Source organism: Microcebus murinus, chromosome 2 (genome assembly GCF_040939455.1).
Source record: "Microcebus murinus isolate Inina chromosome 2, M.murinus_Inina_mat1.0, whole genome shotgun sequence".
In the NCBI taxonomy this organism is placed as follows: domain Eukaryota; kingdom Metazoa; phylum Chordata; class Mammalia; order Primates; family Cheirogaleidae; genus Microcebus; species Microcebus murinus.
Window position 1 is genome coordinate 123705438 of NC_134105.1, and position 18651 is coordinate 123724088.

Sequence of the window (18651 nt, forward strand, 5' to 3'; positions counted from 1 at the left end):
TGACAAATGTACATACGTACATCAGGCATATTGTGGGTTTGGTTCCAATCACAGTATTAAAAAATACTTTATTATTAAAAATTCTAATGATCATCTGAGCCCTTAGCGAGTTTTAATCCTTTTGTTGGTGGAGAGTCTTGCCTTGATGTTAGTGGCTGCTGACTGATCAGAGTCTGATTGCTGAAGGTTGAGGGTGGCTGTGGCAATTTCTTAAAATAAGACAACAATGAAGTTTGCCTCATCTATTGACTCTTCCTTTCATGAAAGATTTCTCTGTAACATGCAAAGCTGTTTGATAGCATTTTACCCACAGTAGAACTTCTTTCAAAATTAGAGTCAGTTCTTTCAAACTCTGCCTCTGCTTTATCAAGTAGATTTATGTAATAGACTTCCATCCCAAGAAACCACTTTCTTTGTTCATCCATAAGAAGCAGCTCCTCATCTGTTACCATGAGATTGCTGCAATTCAGTCATCTTCAGGTTCCATTTCTAATCCTAGTTCTCTTGCTTTTTCCACCACATCTGCACTGACTTCCTCCACTGAAGTCTTAAAATCCTCAAAGTCATCAATGAGGACTGGAATCAGCTTCTTGCAGACTCCTACTAAATTTGGGTTATTTTGACTTCCTCCTATGAATCTTGAATGCTCTGAATGGCGTCTAGAATGGTGAATCCTTTCCAGAAGTCTTTCAGTTCACTTTACTTAGATCTGTCAGAGGAATCACTATATATGGCAGCAATGGCCTTACGAAATGTTTCTTAAATAATAAGACTTGAAAGTCAAAATTACTCCTTGATCCATGGGCTGCAGAGTGGATATTATGTTAGCAGCTATGAAAACAACATTCAACTTTTTGTATATCTCTACATCAGAGCTTTTGGGTGACCAGGTGCATTGTCAATGAGCAGTAATATTTTGAAAGGAGTCTTTTTCTGAGCAGTAGGTCTCAACAGTGGGCTTAAAATATTTAGTAATCCATGGTGTAAACAGATGTGCTGTCATCCAGGCTTTGTTGTTCCATTGATACAGCACAGGGACAGTAGATTTAGCATAATTCTTAAGGGCCATAGGATTTTCAAAATGGTAAATGAGCATTGGCTTCAACTTAAAGTCACCAGCTGCCTTAGCCCCCAACAAGAGAATCGGCCTATTCTTTGAAGCTTTGAAGCCAGGTATTGACTTCTCTCTAGCTATGAACGTCCTAGATGGCATCTTTTTCCCATTGAAGACTGTTATATGTACATTGAAAATCTGCTATTCAGTGTGTCCATCTTCATCAACTATCTTAGCTGCATCTTCCAGATAACTGGTTACACTTCTATATCAACACTTGTTCCTTCTTACACTTTTATGTTATGGAGATGTTTTTTTCTTTAAACCATAAGAACCAACCTCTTCTAGCTTCAAACTTTTCTTCTGCAACTTCCTCACCTCTCCCAGCCTTCACAGAATTAAAGAAAGTTAGGGCTTGCTCTGTGTTAGGCTTTGGCTTAATGGAATATTGTAGCTATTTTGATTTTCTGCCAGATCACTAACTTTCTCCACATCAGCAGCAAGGCTGTTTTGCTTTCTTATCGTTTGTGTGTTTATTGGAGTAGCACTTATAATTTCCTTCAAGAACTTTTTCTTTGCATTTACAACTTGGCTAACTGGTGCAAGAGGTCTATCTTTGGCCTAGCTCAGCTTTTGACATGCCTTCCTCACTAAATTTAATTATTTCTAGCTTTTGATTTAAAGTAAAAGACATATAACTCTTCCTTTGCTTTAGAGGTCATTGTAAGATTATTGGCCTAATTTTGATATTGTTGTGAATAGAGAGACCCAAGGGGAGGGAGAAAGATGGGGGAACAGCAGTCAGAACACAAAACATTTATTAAATTTGGGGTCATATGTGTTTGTGATGCCCTAAAACAATTATAATAGTAACACTGATCACAGATCACCATAACAGATATAGTAATAATTAAAACGTTTGAAATATTGTGAGAATTACCAAAATGTGGCACAGAGACACAAAATGAACATGTGCTATTGGAAAAATGGTGCCATTAGACTTGTTTGATGCAGGATTGCCACACACCTTCAGTTTGTAAAAAACTCTCAATGAAATGATGTATGCCTGTAGTTGGAATCATACAGTATATACATACCCTATTCATATTGGCTTCTCTCACTTAGTAATGTGCTTTTAAGTTTCTTCCATGTCTTTTCATGGCTTAATAGCTCATTTCTTTTTAACATTGAGTAATATTCTGTTGTTTTGATGTACAAAGTTTATCCATTCATTGACTGAAAGATATCTTGGATGCTTCCAAGTTTTGGCAATTACAAATACAGTTGCTATAAACATCCATGTGCAGGTTTTTGTGTGGACCTAAATTTTCAGCTCATTTGGATAAACACCAAGGAGTGCCATTGTTGTACATTAAGTTTATGTTTACTTTTGTAAGAAATAGATATGTAGTGGTATGCTTTTGTTTTAACTTGTGATTCCCTACTAATATATGATGTGGGACATCTTTTTGTATGTTTGTTATTTGTATATTTTCTTTGGTGAGGAGTCGGTTTAGGTTTTTTGCTCATTTTAAAATTTATGTCATTGATTTTTGCTCTGATTTTTATTTCTTCTGCTTATTTTGGGTTTAACTTGCTTTTCTTTCTCTAGCATTTTGAAGTAGAAGTGTGAATTTTTGATTCTGGCCTTTGTTTTTTTATACAATATATTTTTTAAATTTCAGAATATTATGGGGATATGAATGCTTTTGATTACGTGGATTGCTTTTGTATGCTGAGTCAGGGTTATAAATGTGTCTATCACCCAGATATTGTTTATTGTACCTGTTAGGTAGGTTTTCATCCCTCCTCCCCCCACCCCCGCCTAATTTCTACTGAGTTTTATTTCTCTCTGTGCTTTCTTTTTTAAGATATGCATTTAATAGTATAAATTTTCCTCTCAGCATAGCTTTCCACTGCACCACACAAATTTTGGTAAGGTGTATTTTCATTGTTAGTTAGTTCAAAATATTTTAAAATTTTTCTTGAGATTTGTTTTTGGATCCATGTATTACGTAGAAGTGTGTTTGAGAATTTTACAGGTACCTTTATGTTACTGATTCCTAGTTTAATTCTAGTGTGGTCTGAGAGCAGACATTGTATGATTTCTATTCTTTAAAATTTGTTATGGTATGTTTTATGACCCAGAATGTGATCTGACTTGGTGAATATTCCATGGGGGCTTGAGAAGAATGTATGTTCTGCCTTTGTTGAAAGAAGTAGTCTAAGATTTCAGTTACATCCAGTTGATGGTGCCCTTTAGGTCAACTGTATTTCTCACTTGATCTGTCCATTTTGTGATAGAGGGGTGTTAAAGTCTCCAACTATATTAGTGAATTCATCTATTTCTCTTTGCAACTCTTATCAGTTTTTGCCTTACATCTCTTGACACTCTGTTCTGATGATTTATTGTGAGATACATACACAGTAAGAATTGTTATTCCTCTTGGAAAATGAACTCCTTTTTCTTTATGTAATGCCTTTCTCTATCTCTGATAATTTTTCTTTCTCTAAAGTCTGCTTTGTCTGAAATTAATATAGCAATTCTAGCTTTCTTTTGATTTGTGTTAGCAAGGCATATGTTTCTCTATCCATTTAATTTTAAGCTATATGTGTCTTAATATTTAAATGGGTATCTTGTAGACTACATATAGATCTTGTTTTTTATTCACTCTGACAATCTCTGTGTTTTACTTGGGACATTTAGATAATTGATGTGTAAAATGATTATTCATATAGTTGTATATCTATTAATACTATATTTGTTCCTGTTTTCTATTCATAGCCCTTGTTCTTTTTCCCTATATTTGTGATTCACTATTTTTCTATGTTTTCTGGTTTTAATGGAGCATTTATTCTATTTTTTTCTTATTTCTTAGCATATTGATTATGCTTTTTTTTTACTTTTTAAATTTTTGCCTTTGAGTTTGCAAGATACATTTACAACTAATTCAAGTCCACTTTCAAATAACACTATATCATTTCACAGGTAGTACAAGTACTTTATAATAAAATATTCCTAATTACTGCCCCTGAACCCTCAGTTTTTAGTGCTTAGCTTTATCTGCCTTGGAAACAGTTGTTTGACTTCTGCATAGCAAAAGAAATAATCAACAGAGTAAATAGACAACTTACAGAATGGGAAAAAATATTAACAAACTATGCATCTGACGAAGGACTACTATCTGGAATTTACAAGGAACTCAAATCAGCAAGAAAAAAAACAACCCCATTAAAAAGTAGGCAAATACCATGAACAGACATTTTTCAAAAGAAATTATACAAATGGCCAAAAAATATGAAAAAATGTTCAAAATCACTAATCAGGGAAATGCAAATCAAAACCACAGTGAGATACCACCGTACCCCTGTCAGAATGGCCATTATTAAAAAGTCAAAAAACATTAGATGTTGGTGTGGATGCAGTGAAAATGGAATGCTTATTACACTATTGGTGGGGATGTAAATTAGTATAACCTCTATGGAAAACAGTATGGAGATTTCTTTAAGAACTAAAAGTAGATCTACCATTTGACCTAGCAATCCCACTACTGTGTATCTCCCTCAAGGATAGTAAGTCATTATATCAAAAAGACACATGTACTCATATGTTTATTGCAGCACAGTTCACAAATGCAAAGATGTGAAATCAACCTAAGTGCTCATCAACTGATGAGTGGATATGAAAATATGATGTGTGATATATGTGTGTGCATGTGTATTTATGTATACCATGGAATGCTACTCAGCCATAATAAAGAATGAAAATAATGTCGTTTGCTGCAACTTGGATGGAACTGGAGGCTCTTATTCTAAGCAAAGTAACATAGGAATGGAAAACCAAATAGTGCACGTTGTCACTGAGAAGTGGGAGCTAAGTTACAAGTAAGCAGGGGTATACGGAATGGTAAAGTAGACCCTAGAGATTTAGAAGTGAGGAGAGTGGAAGAGGGGGGTGAAGGGAGAAAAATTCCTTATTGGGTACAAGTACACTATTTGACTGACAGGTACACTAAAAGCCTAGACTTCACCACTATACAATTTACCCATGTAACCAAAACCACTTATACCCCTAAATCTATTGAAATTTTTTTAAAAAGCAACAGTTTCTTGATTATTTATCAGATGTCCAATATTGATATTTATTTCAGGTTTTCAGAATAGAATTTATTTTCCAAGTGTATATTCATTAAAGAACATATAAAACTTGTTGAGAACATGTAGATATACTTTTTATGCTTCTTTAAAATTTGTTCTAAATCTTGATGCTAATGTTAAAAATAATTTTTAAAAAATCTGAAATGAACAAATAGTTTGTGCATATACTAAATTGACATTCCTGGGGGGAAATGCTCTAACAAAGCAGTAGCTTTTGTCATCTTCTTGTCCTCCTGTTTCACATTCTTCTTTTCTTTTTTCCTTTTTTAAATATTCTATTCATATCCTTTAAGAAACAAAAAACTACGTGGTGTAGGGGAAACAACTTCCTGTAGTATATTTGATTATTCCCCGACCACCTTTATGATCTGTATTTCGATGTGATCTTTGTCATATCAGAGATAATGTTAAACTCAGGTCCTTAGTGACTTTCTCAGTTGTATAATAGTTTGAAGTTTAGTACTTTTATTTTAGGTCCTTCTCACCTTTTATTAATTAATTCAACAAATATTTATTGTGTGCTTACCATTTGCTAAGTGTTGGGGCTGACACTATGGAAAAAGAAAACAGGCATGGAGAATAGCCTATTGGTTAAAACAGGCACTGATTAGTAATCTCACAAGGAAATGTACAGTTACAACTACAGTTGTGATGGAGAGCATGGTTATTACAAGGGTGGTAAGATCTTGTATCTTCTAAGTACAGGGAGTATATGAGCAAGAGCCCTGTGGTGGGAAGGAGAGTAACAAGTATGAAGGATTGAAAGGATTCAAGTGTAAAGACAGAGCCTGAAGGTATAGAGTAGGACCAGGCTATGTTAAGGAATTTTTGTCTTGATTTTTAGGAGTAGTGTGAAGCCATCAAAAGGTTTTAAACAAGATACTATAAATTTGTATTTTGAAAAGATTATTCTGTCCATAGTAGAAAAAATGGTTTGCAGGTGGCCATAGTAGATATAGATAGATGAAATTAGGAGGGTGTTGTAATCTAGGTGAGAGATGATGGTAGATTGATTTAGGGGAGATGGTGAGAAGTAGATAGATTAAATAATACTTAGACGAGGAAATCTGTGAGACTTGTGAGAGAGGCAGTCAACTAAGATTTGGGGCTTGTACAGCTGAATGGACATGTTGCCATTTATTAGAATAAGGAGCACTGGAATAAGACAAGATTTCCAAAGGTTATAGGTTAGGTTTTATACATTTTGAATTCGAGTTAGTCAGAAAATGGTAGATTGAATATATAAGTATGTTGCTCAAAGGAGACAAGGCCTGAATTGGAGATGTAAGTAGATGTGTTAATTGTGAATGATGATATGCATGGTGAGAATGTGGACACTGGGTGCCAAGGACCCAGCTTTGAAAATCTCCAACATTTGGGGACTAGGTAGAGAAGAATAAATATCAAAGGAGACAGAGGAGGTGTGATCAGAGGTTAGGGGGACATTGTAAAGTTTTTTCTTTTGTTTTTTGATTCTTAAAGAAAGATGTTAATTACAGTATTAGGAGTCATCTGGAGTTTTTTGCTTTTGTTTTTATTTAAAAAGTTTTCTTATTTAAAAAAATCATTGATTCCAACACTTATCTTTAAAGAAAATCTTTATTCTGCCCTTCTTGACATATCTTTGTCTCGTAAATGAGAAGCAGTTGTGTATGTGTCAGCTGTGCCTTTCATTTCTAATACTTAGAAGGGAGGTAGTTTTTGCCACAGGAAGCGTTTCATCGGGAAGCAGATGTGTTCCAGTGATAGGAGATGGGAAGGGGATGTTTTGTTATTAATTACTTAGCTTTGTGTAAACAAGCACTTTGTAATTTTGAAAGATATCTTCTTCAGGTTAATAGAAATGAATTCTATTTTTAAAGCTTTTTTTATGAGTTGATCTTAGAAGTATGTACTCTCTTGTTCTAGTAACAGAATTCCAGAACTCTTTCATTAATTGTAGCGTATGTCATGTGTTCTGATACAAAAGAGTATGTGTGGTATGTAGAAGAAAATTTTTGTATAGAAAAGGTGTGTCATAAGATAGGAAGTGGTGGCAGACTATTTGTAAACTGAGAAAGCTCAAGTTTTACCTTTTCATCTCTACTTACTTCCCTTAGTTGAAATAATTCTATAAAAACATTTCAATGAGAAACTGATATCCTATTTTAAACTTAAAAAAATAATTTTAGTATTCAAACTAAATAACACTAGTAGAGTATCTAAGACTTAATATCACAGCTGTGCTCTTTAAGGCTGAATTTCTCAGCTGTGTTCTATGGACCCTAGTTTGGAAAACACTAATTTAAGCAGGTCATAGAGTCCTGAGTAGAAATTAGGATATACCTGTGTTTTTGTCTTTTTGCTGTTAACTAAGTAATTATGGATGAATCCCTTCTTTCTGTCTTTTTTTGGATTGTTTATGAGATACTTGGTTTAGTTGATTGGTGATGACTTGTCCAGTTATCTGTTCTGTAATTCTGATTCTGTAGGTTAATATTAAGGCTTTAAATTTTTGCTGTGGATAGATTTTAAATATGTATTTTTATTAAATTTTTCATTTTCAAAGGAATAGAAACATGCTGATTATAAAGTTTCATGTATTACAGAAGTTAATAATAAAAAGTGATATCTCATAATTCTATCCTAAAGAAAATAACAAAAGATTTTCTCTTAATGCATATTATTCTACTAGGTACACACTGACAAATTAATGATTATCTTTAACAGAAGTAAGATCATGCTCTACTTTTTATGATATGTCTTGCTTTTCTATTTTATTTTATCTCTTGGACCTCTATCCATATACATTTATCTTAGTTTTTTTCTTATTATTATGAATGTAGTATATACTCATGCTTAAAAGTTAAAACTAAAGGTCTAAGGTGATTTCTTTGCTACACACCCCATAGATCACTCTTAACAGTTTGTGTTTCTTTGTAGCATATGCAAATGTATGTGTGTTTCTTTGTGTGTGTATATATATGTACTATGATTTATTTAGTCACTTTTCTATTAATGGTCATTAACATCTGCCTCCTTTCCTTCCATTAAAAAAGTGCTGCAGCCCTGGCATGATGGCTCATGCCTGTATCCCAGCACTTTGGGAAGCTGACATGGCATGCTCGCTGGAGGCCAGGAGTTGGAGACCAGCCAAGGCAACATAGCAAGAACCTGTCTCTACAAAAAATTTTTAAAAATTAGTAGGCTTGCTGGCACACGCCTATAGTCCCAGCTACTTGGGAGGCTGAGGCAGAAGGATTGCTTGAGCCCCAGGAGTGTGAGGTTGCAGTGAGCTATGATGATGCCACTGCACTCTAGCCCAGGCAACAAAGTGAGATCCTGACCTAAAAAAAAAAGTAATATAATTTCCTTAAAAATCTTTTATTTTTTGTTATTATGAGTATATAATAGTTATGTGTGTGTGTATATATATATATAGAGAGAGAGAGAGAGTATGTGATGTTTTGATACAGGTGTACAATGTGGAATAAGCAAATCGGGGTAATTGGGATATCCATCACAAAAGTTCTGCTATTTATAGATTCTCTCTCTTTCTCTATCTCTCTTTCTCTCTATATATATATTTATATTTATATGCACATTGGTAAGAATGTAAGTACAGAGATTGTTGGATTTTTAATTGTGCTTCATATATATGTTATAAGTAATCTTTGCTGTCTTGATGGAAGAGATTGAATTAGCATTACTGTATCTTTGTTTCTTAGGACACTACCATGAACACTGCCTAGATCTCCATGTGATATATACAGTCTCACAGAACATTTCAGGCACATATTCTTACTTTGTCTCGAAAGCCTGATATGGTGTTCTATTTGATGAACCTGACTGAATCATACAGGAGTCTTGAGAACTTCTTTAGTCCTTTCTGTTTAAAATCTGTCTACAGATTGTTATTCATAATTTGTTCCATGGACCAGTAGCATAGGTATCACCGGGGCTAGGAGCCTAGAAATGTATTTAATAGATTCTCAGGGCCTACCCTACCTATACTAAATTGAAATCTACATCCTAATAAGATCTCCTGGTGATTCATCCACATATTACAATGTGAGAAGCGCTGGTCTAGAAGCAGAGTAGTTGCTTTGTTTTCGGGGCCTGTGTCTTTGTGCCAGTATTATGAGTTTGGGTTTTTGTTTCTTGTTCTGATTTAGAGAAGAGGAAGAAACTAAAAACATAAAACATGTGAACTAAAGAGCAGAATTTACTAAGGATAAGAGCCACTTGCCCCCTCTTTTATTGTGCCTTACAGTGGTAGGATCTCCTGTGGATTGTCACCTGGTTTTTAAACACCAGGTGATAAAAGAAGTGCGCATGTGTGAAACAGTGTTACAGTTTTTATTAGCTTTTTATCTTTTTTTAAATGTGTCATTGTCAAAGTTTCTGAATGTTATTCCCCTATCTCCATCTTTCCCGTAAGTGTTGTGGTTTTACTGTGCAATTTTGCTTAGTGCAGCGATTTTTAGGAATGCATGTTACATTATGGCAGAATTGTCTGTGGATCAAAAGATTCTTAAAAGAAATCAATTCCATCCTTTATGCTCTAGATTTCATAAAAATCCCCTTGCTACTCACTTCCCTAACACCCTACATTTTTCCCTTCCTAATGTAAGCTTTTCCTGATGACTGAAATTGTCCTGTTCTTTTTTGTTCCTCTAGTCCTGTGGTCCCCAAACCCTGGGGCTACAGATGGGTACTGCTCCATGCCCTGTTAGGAACCCGGCCGCACAGCAGGAGGTGAGCGGCCAGTGAGCAAAGCTTCATCTGTTTTTACTGCCTCTCCCTATCACTCCTATCACTGCATAAGCTCCACTTCCTGTCATATCAGTGGAGTCATTAGATTCTCAAAGGAGGATGAACCCTACTGTAAACTGTGCATGCAAGTTTTCTAGGTTGCACGCGTCTTATGAGAATCAAATGCCTGATGATCTAAGGTGGAGCTGAGGTGGTGATGCTAGTGCTGGGGAGCAGCTGCAAATACAGATTATCATTACCAGAGAGGTTTGACTGAACGATAAATGTAACGTGCTTGGATCAAGCTGAAACCACTGCACCCTCACCCTCCAGCACAGTCTGTGGAAAAATTGTCTTACATGAAACCAGTCCCTGGTGCCAAAAAGATTGGGGACCACTGCTCTAGTGCTAGTATAGTGCCTGATATGTGGTAGGTGCTCAGTAACAGTTTAAAATATGACTCTCTGTTAATTTAAGTTCTTACATGTTTATTCAGAGAATTCAAATGTTATTTTTACTTAGCAACCAGATGGTTCTTAAAGCTGTACTTTAAATATTACAAATTATTATTAAGAAAATGTAAAAGTAATTAGTTGCTACTGGAGGTGGCAGAACTAGTCTTTTTCTGACACTTCAGTCAGTAGCCAACTTTTATAGTAGGTTTCTGAATGAATGTAGTAATCCAATGGTACTAGTGTCATTATTTCTAATTTTAAGAAATTATAAATCCTATGAATTTTTTTCAATTCATACATTCATTATATATATTTGAAAAAATTTAGAAAATTAAGAATGCTAAGATATTATTTTAAATTCAGATTAAAGGCCAGGTGTGGTGGCTCATGCCTGTAATCCTAGCACTCTGGGAAGCCGAGGCAGGCAGACTGTTTGAGCTCAGGAGTTCGATACCAGCCTGAGCAAGAGCGAGACCCAGTCTCTACTAAAAATAAAAAGAAATTAGCTGGACAGCTAAAAATATATAGAAAAAAAATTAGCTGGGCATGATGGCACATGCCTGTAGTCCCAGCTACTTGGGAGGCTGAGGCAAGAGGATTGCTTGAGCCCAGGAGTTTGAAGTTGCTGTGAGCTAGGCTGATGCTACGGCACTCTAGCCCAGGCAAGAGAGTGAGACTGTGTCTCAAAACAAACAAACAAACAAAAACCAAAAACAAATTCTGATTAAAGATAAAGCTTGGAGAACTAACCTAAATGATGTTAGGCTTTGGTGATGATAGAAGATAATTTAAAGTCAAATTAAACTTTAGCCAGCTGTGAGAAAGCTGAACCTTCTCCTTTATTTCTTTGTTCCTTGTATCATCTGTCACTTCTTCAAACTGTGGTTCTTTCTGCTTTCTGATTGTACTCGATTCCTTTTCTGTTATTTAATATTTTCCTGTTCCATATTTCTCAAATAGGGAAGCTTATGGTTAAAAGAATTGTGGTAGTTTTTCAAAAGAAATGAGCTGATGGTTTAGAAATGATCATAATTCTTCTTAACCATACCTATTTGGTGTGTAAGAATATTTTCTCACTTAACATTGAGTCTCTAAATTTTACACTGTTGATTTCAGGACTCAAATTCTATTCCTACTGTGCAACTTCTATCAAAATTATAGACATTTTAATTGTCTGCTGAGGTATTTTAATAGGATGATCTTGATTAACTTCTCTCCTCTATAAAATTTGTGAAACCATATATTTTCTTATAATACTCAAAAGATATTCCCAAAAAGGAATGCTAATACAGTATTAGTAAAGAATACTAATTACAGTAGGAATTAGCTTTAGGAATCCCAAAAAGGAATACTAATTACAGTATTAGTAATAATAATATATATTCAAAGGAATTCTATTTTTATGTAATTTCAAACTTATAGACAATTTGCAAGAATGCAAGAAACTCCCATATACCCTTTACATAGATTCAAAAATTATGTACATTTTCCCCATTTGCCTTATCATAGTTTATCTACCTTTATATGTATTTTTTTTCTGAATCATTTGAGAGTATGTTGGAAACATTGTGACCCTCTATCCCTAATATTTCTTTCTGTCTCTTCTTTCCCTCCCTCCCCTCCCTTCCCCTCCCTTCTCCTCCCCTCTCCTCCCCTCTTCTTTCCCTCTCTCTCTCTCCCTCTCTCTCTCTCTCTTTCCCTCTTTCTTTTCTTTTGACAGGGTCTTGTTCTGTCACCCAGGCTGGAATACAGTGGCAGTCACAGCTCACTGTAACCTTGAATTCCTGAGCTCAAGCAATCCTTCTGTCTCAGCCTCCTGCATAGCTAGGACTACAGGTGTGCTATGCCATGCCTGGCTGATTTTTAAATTTTTTGTAGAGACAGGGTCTCATTATGTTACCTCAGCCCACTTGAACTTCTGGCCTCAAGCGATCCTTCCAAAGTGCTGAGATTATAGGTGTGAGCCACTGCACCTGGCCTAACTACTTCTGTCTACCTGTCTTAAGAACGTGAACATTCTCTTACATAACCACAGTCAAATTATTAAAATAAGGGTTTTTAACATTGATATGATTCTATCATCTAATCCACAATCCATATTCAAATTTTGTCATTTGTTCCAATAATGTCTTTTATAGCTATCCCCCCATCCAGTCCAAAAGCATGCATTTACTTTTGTCTATCTTTAGTCTCCTTTATACTGAAACAGTTCTGTAGTCTTTCCTTGTTTTTCTTGATCTTGACATTTTTGAAGCAAGGAGGACAGTTATCTTGTAAATGTTTTTTAATTTGGGGTTGTCTTTTGTTGCTCATGATTAGATACAGGTTATGTGTTTTTGTAGGAATAACACATGAGCGATACAGTATTCTTCACAGTTCATCACATCAGGGGGCGAGTAATAGGAGTTTGTTCCAATATAGGTATTCAGTCATTTGTTTATTCATTTATTCATTCTGTTTAATGTATTACTCCTTTCCTCAAGCCTAGAATATACAAAAAGTGGTTTGGAGCTTGCTAATCTATAACACTGGATAAGCAAACCTACTAACTACTGGAGTCAGTGTTGCTTATAATTTTTTAAGCTAAATTTTAATTATGGGAACATGCTTAAATCTTAAAGGAACAATTGGGTGAATTTTGACAAGTACATGAACCCTCATAATCCACATCATTAAGACTTGAAAATTTCCATCATCCCAGAAAGGCTCGTGGTTCCCCTTTCTAGTTAAAAGTGGCCTCCATCACTGAGAACTGCTTTTCTAATTTTTTTTCCATTATAGATTAGTTTTATCTACTTTTGTACTCCATATAAATGGAAACATACATTACATACTCTTTTGTGTTCAGATTCTTTTGTAGGCATACTGTTTGCAAGATTAATCCACATTGTTTTGTGAATTAATAGTTCATTCTTTTTATGGCTGGATAGTATTCCATTGTTTGAAAATACCATAATTTATCCATTCTATTGTGATGTAAATTTGGGCTTTCAATTAATGGCTATTATAAATACAGCTGCCATGAACATTCAGGTATAAGTATATGTATTTTAATTTCTTGAGTAATACCTAAAAGTTTAATTGTTGGGTCTTAGGGTATGTTTAACTAAAAAAAAAAAAAAACCCAAAATCGCCGAACATATTCCAGAGTAATTGTACCATTTTATGCTCCCATTACAAAGTATGAAAGTTCTGGTTGCTCCACATCCACACTGACATCTGATTTTATAAATTCCTTTAAATGTTAGCCATTCTTATGGATATGAGTGAAATTTCATTATGACTTTAATTTACATTTCCTTAGTTACTAATGAATTTAAGTACTTTTTCATATGCTTATTGGCCCTTAATATATTTTTCTGTGTGAAGTGTTTATTCAACTCTTTTGCCTACTTTTAAAAAATTGGTTTGTTTTTCTTTTTACTAATAAGTTGTAGGGATCTTTGTATATTCTAGTACAAATTGTTTGAGATCTTTGTATTCTGAATAATTTTTTTTGCCATTTCGTAGTTGCCTATTGAATTTCTTAATGATCTATTGAACAGAAGTTGTTACATTTAGGGAGGCATATTTATTGTATTCTTATCATGGTTTTTGCTTTATGTGTCCTCAGAAATCCTTGCCTATCTTCAGGTCACAAAAATATTCTCTCATGAGAAAATTCTCTTTGTTTTACAAGCTTTATAGTTTTAGATTCATTTATACACATTTATATCTATTTTCCCTCGGATGTTAGTTTTTGTGAATTATGTGATATGCTGTAAATAGAGATTAGAACTTAATGTTTATTGTTTATTTCTTTGTGCACATTCACATTTATAGGTTTTTTTAAAAAAGGAAAAAACCTACAGTTGTAAGATTCTCTAATATGTTTTTGAGAAAGCCAAATACTTCATTTCTTTAATATACAAATGTGTAAACTTAGAGACTATATAAACAAATGAAAATGAGATTATTGCTTTATGATAATGGAAATAACTAGAACATTTAATATGTTTAAAGGAATAGATATATTTAATTTCTTTAGTCTTTTTACCATAATAAGAGAAAAACTTAATATGAAAACTCTTTTTTGTTGTACACATTCTACAAGTAAGTGGATAGTTTTTTAGTTTGCCAGATGAAATCATTTTTTAAGCAACTTGCAAAGTAATTTTGATTGCCTTGTTATATCTCTTTTATTAGTAGTCTTAAGTCTGTCAGGGTTTCCATTTGAAACCCCTATTTTCAGGGGTTTATGAGCAGACAGTCGAAAAAAAACTAGCCAAAACCTTGGCACTCATCATCTTGGTTCAATATAAGGTACTTGCTTTAACAAAATTTTAAGTTGTCAGCTCTGTTTTAAAAGTTGTAAGGAGCACAAAGAATAAAGGAATTTTTTTGGTTAAATAGATAGGAAATATTTTTTCAGCCAGCTTATCCCAATTAGATTTACATGACAAACTTTCCTCTTCTAGAAATTATTTAGGTATGTATGTTCCTATGTTCTAGCTGCCACAGATCTTGCCTTAAGATTTTCTTTTCCTTTGCTGTAGTTTATATTTATAGCAAATAGGCTCTGCCTGTGTTCTTTTTTCTGCCTATTATACTTTTAAAATTCTCCATAGTATATATGTACATTAAAAAGGATTTTAAGATTTGGCTTTCTTTTGGCTTTTTTCCCCTCCTCTGACAGTGCCACCTTGAATAAAATAAATAGTACATAACTATACTTATTGGTTGAAAAGTAATACTAACTTTGAGATATGTTGTAGTATAAATAGCATTGATTGGCTTGAAATTAAATTTCTGAAATGAAGACTTTAAAAACTCTTCTCAAGATTTGTTACTCCAAGAGGAAGCTTTTAGGCAAGTTTCTTTTTTCTTCTTCAGGAAAGTGTGAATGTCAGCTTGAGTACTTTCACAATCTGTTTTTAACACACTGTCATTTGCATGATGAACATTTAACTACTGTTCGTCCATAAAGGTGTTTGTAGGGTTTTGTTGCTTTTATTTCACTTCTTATTTTTTAAAAAAGTCATTTCCTGAAAGCCTAGTATAGAAATGTAACCTATTGCAGGAAGTGAGATGATCTTTTGGAAACCTTGACTTTCTCTCTACTCTAGAGATAATTTGTTTCAGGCAAGAGGTTTTTAGGTGCTACTGAAATTTCGGAGATCTGGGAAAATGGAGTAATAACATGACACCAGCTCTTAAGCAGCAACATCTGCTCTGTGGTTCAAAGCCACACAAAGAAAGCTGCTTAAGCAGTAGAATGTTTTGGACTACACAGACAAGTGTGGTTCAGCTGCAAAGACTGCAGAGTAGAGAAATAGTTTAAAGAAGTTGTTAAAAAATGGAGTCGTGGAAGATGAGCATCTTTAAGAAACAAACATCATCTTGTCCTCCAAGCTATCGAAGATCTTTGTCAGAACCTGTTTATGCAAATTCAGAGATGGGACCCACTTTAAAGAATTATCCATGCTGTGGTACAGTGAAAAACAAGAGGAAGAAAAATGAATATGCTGTTTCTAATCTAGGAAAGACACTGGGTGCTTATCGGTGGCAGACACATCCCAGCTTTAGGTGGAAAGAATGTAAAAGGGAGATATTGCAAAGTAATAAAGGAGACCTGGTTGAACCACAACAAAAGGTCCTGCCAAAGATGGTTGGTAATAATGCTTCTTCCTCTGCTAATGAGGTCCTTGGAACATCAACAGAGATGCCGAACCTGGTCAACACCCAGTTGCTTCGGGCTCCATTCACCAGATCTATTTCAGAACCTGAACCCCGCTGCAGTATCAGATTTGTTAGACCGTGGCCGACTTCAGTGGGGTCAGTGGAGTCTGAGCAGCAGGGATATTTTACCCGTGGCATTTTCTCTACTCTTTCCAATGGCTTCTCCAGGATGCTGAGTCTAAAAGGAGAATCAACCAATGAGCCAGTAAGAGAAGGTATATTGTGATGAATAAGGGGAAAAAGGGTGCCTTAGATTTAATTACTACTGAAATTTTAATTATTTGTGTTATATAATCAGCAAAAGCATTTTATTTGCTCATTATAAAAAACTTAATTCATATGATTTTTAAAAAGCAATAACCATTGCTTCAGAAACTCTCTATGAATGATAGTAAATAACAGTGAAAAATGAATGGATCTAATTAATTTAAGGAATTTTTATGATGTTAATTCTTGAACTCTATTTTGGGCTTGTGTAAAAAAAATTTTTAACCCCCATTTATCTCCATTGATCTGTTTTTGCAGGTTAAGTGCAATTTAGAGGAAGAAGTAATCAAATAATTTTTCGTGACACTTGAATATTAAAAGCATAATTTCTACTATTATCTCTTCATAAAACTTATTTTAAAAATAACAGATGTTATTAGGAGAAGTATATAGAATCATATTGATAGCTTTTAATAACTTGGGATTTGATATGCATGTATCATAAAATATACAATTTGAATATGGAAGCCAAGGTTACAAATCTTGAATACTTGTTTAGATGACAAAATAGAAATTTGTGTTTGATTCATTTCAGATAACAGGAGCATCACATTTTTTTAAATCTCACTTAAGACATGTTTAAATTAAAAAATATATTTTGTATTGATTATATCATTGTTAAAGCCAAAAAACCACATTCTTAATTTTTTTATCTGATTACCTTAGAAATAGTCGACCTTATCTTATGAACTATTTCAGGTATGATTTAGGGCCTGTGTTTTTTTAAAACCTTAACACTTGGTAATATTATATATTACATATCCACTTTATCATTTTTTGACAAGCTCTTAGCATTAAGTAAATTTCAGCCTATCATTGTTAAGAGATGGAACACACCAGCAGAGATTTAAACTCTTTCTAAAATTGTGGGAATTGTTGAAGAATCTCATTATTGTAATATAGCTTTATTCCTTATAAAATGAAGTTGATGAGTGCCAAAGAGTGACATTTCAGTGAAAGCTGGAGTAATTTTCCAAATTCATGTGTATCAAAAGTTCAGAATTTCTTCTAAACCCTGTCTTCCCTAGATGTTCCTGTTTTGCTCAGTGAATTTTAATGATAGCTATTAAATGTATATATTTCCTTCTTACCCTTGGTAAATAGGTAATCAAGAGAAAAATCTTCTTTCTTTATGTGCTTCTGTTAATGTTCCATTAAAATTTTTGAAAGACTAGGTTGTTGCATTTTCTTGGATGCTAGTATGTCTGTTTCCTTGCCAGATAATAAGGTGATCAAAGTAACTGAGTCTGAAAGGAAATTAAGAGTTTAAATTCTTAAAACCAATGCCTCTCAATTGTTAACATGTGTACATTTGATAAAAGAAGCTATGCTTTTAAAAATATTTGTATTTGTAATCATTTTTGGAATTCTATAGCTCACTTTCAGTTTTCAGCAAATGTACCAAGGTATTAATGACTGCCTGTTATGTGTGAGGTGCTGTGAGAGTGTGTCTCAGCTTTTTACACATTTAAGGAGATATAAAATATTCTGTATTTGTTATTTTCTACTATCTTATCCTTTCTAATCATATAATATGTATGTGGAAACATGCACAGAATTTAAGATGCCATTATAAGGAATGTAAATTCTAATAATTAAACAACAGTACATAGTGTTCCTACCAGTTAGATTAACATATTTATTAACAATTATTCTCATCTTCTAAGGGCTTCACCAGTGTGTGTTTGTGTGTGTGTAGGGGGTCAAGCTCTTAAGACTGAAATGTACTGTTTAATACAAAGTCTGGAGAAAATGCCTGCGCAGAGGTCTCCTTTTCTCTTTTGGCAGTTGCTTCTTCCTGGCCTGGGGTTTATGTTAGTGGTTTCCTAACCTTCTGCAGTTGTGAGCCCTTCTTCATTCCTCACTCCCCACAAGGAGGAGACTACCACTGGCCCAGGAGATTGGAATTCTGCTTGCATCTCTGCCAGTTACCATTTGTGAAGTTATTTCCCTTTACATTATGTGTAATAGAAATTCCTTCCTTACGAGGTGATGAATGACCCTTTAAAATGCTATGTACTATGGAGGCTGGGTGAGGTGGCTCACGCCTGTAATCCTAGCACTCTGGGAGGCCGAGGTGGGTGGATCGCGCAAGGTCAGGAGTTCAAAACCAGCTGAGCAAGAGTGAGACCCCGTCTCTACTAAAAATAGAAAGAAATTAATTGGCCAACTAAAAGTACATAGAAAAAATTAGCCGGGCATGGTGGCGCATGCCTGTAGTCCCAGCTACTCAGGAGGCTGAGGCAGAAGGATCGCTTGAGCCCG

General features: G+C 34.4%; 1 protein-coding gene across 8 annotated transcripts in view; it reads left to right on the plus strand.

Moving 5' to 3' along the window:
* Nucleotides 1–18651, plus strand: part of RASAL2 (RAS protein activator like 2) — a 372653-nt gene that overhangs the window by 120938 nt on the left and 233064 nt on the right. For 3 of the 8 annotated variants that reach the window (XM_012778731.3, XM_012778749.3, XM_076000401.1), the window contains exon 1: nt 12193–16334. The exons of 4 other annotated variants lie outside the window; for them this stretch is intronic. In XM_012778731.3, the coding sequence (XP_012634185.1) occupies nt 15737–16334 (598 nt within the window). In that variant the 5' untranslated portion in view covers nt 12193–15736. Of the gene's footprint in view, nt 1–12192; nt 16335–18651 lie in introns of those variants that run through there. One more of the 8 variants, XM_076000402.1, reaches the window with a different exon arrangement.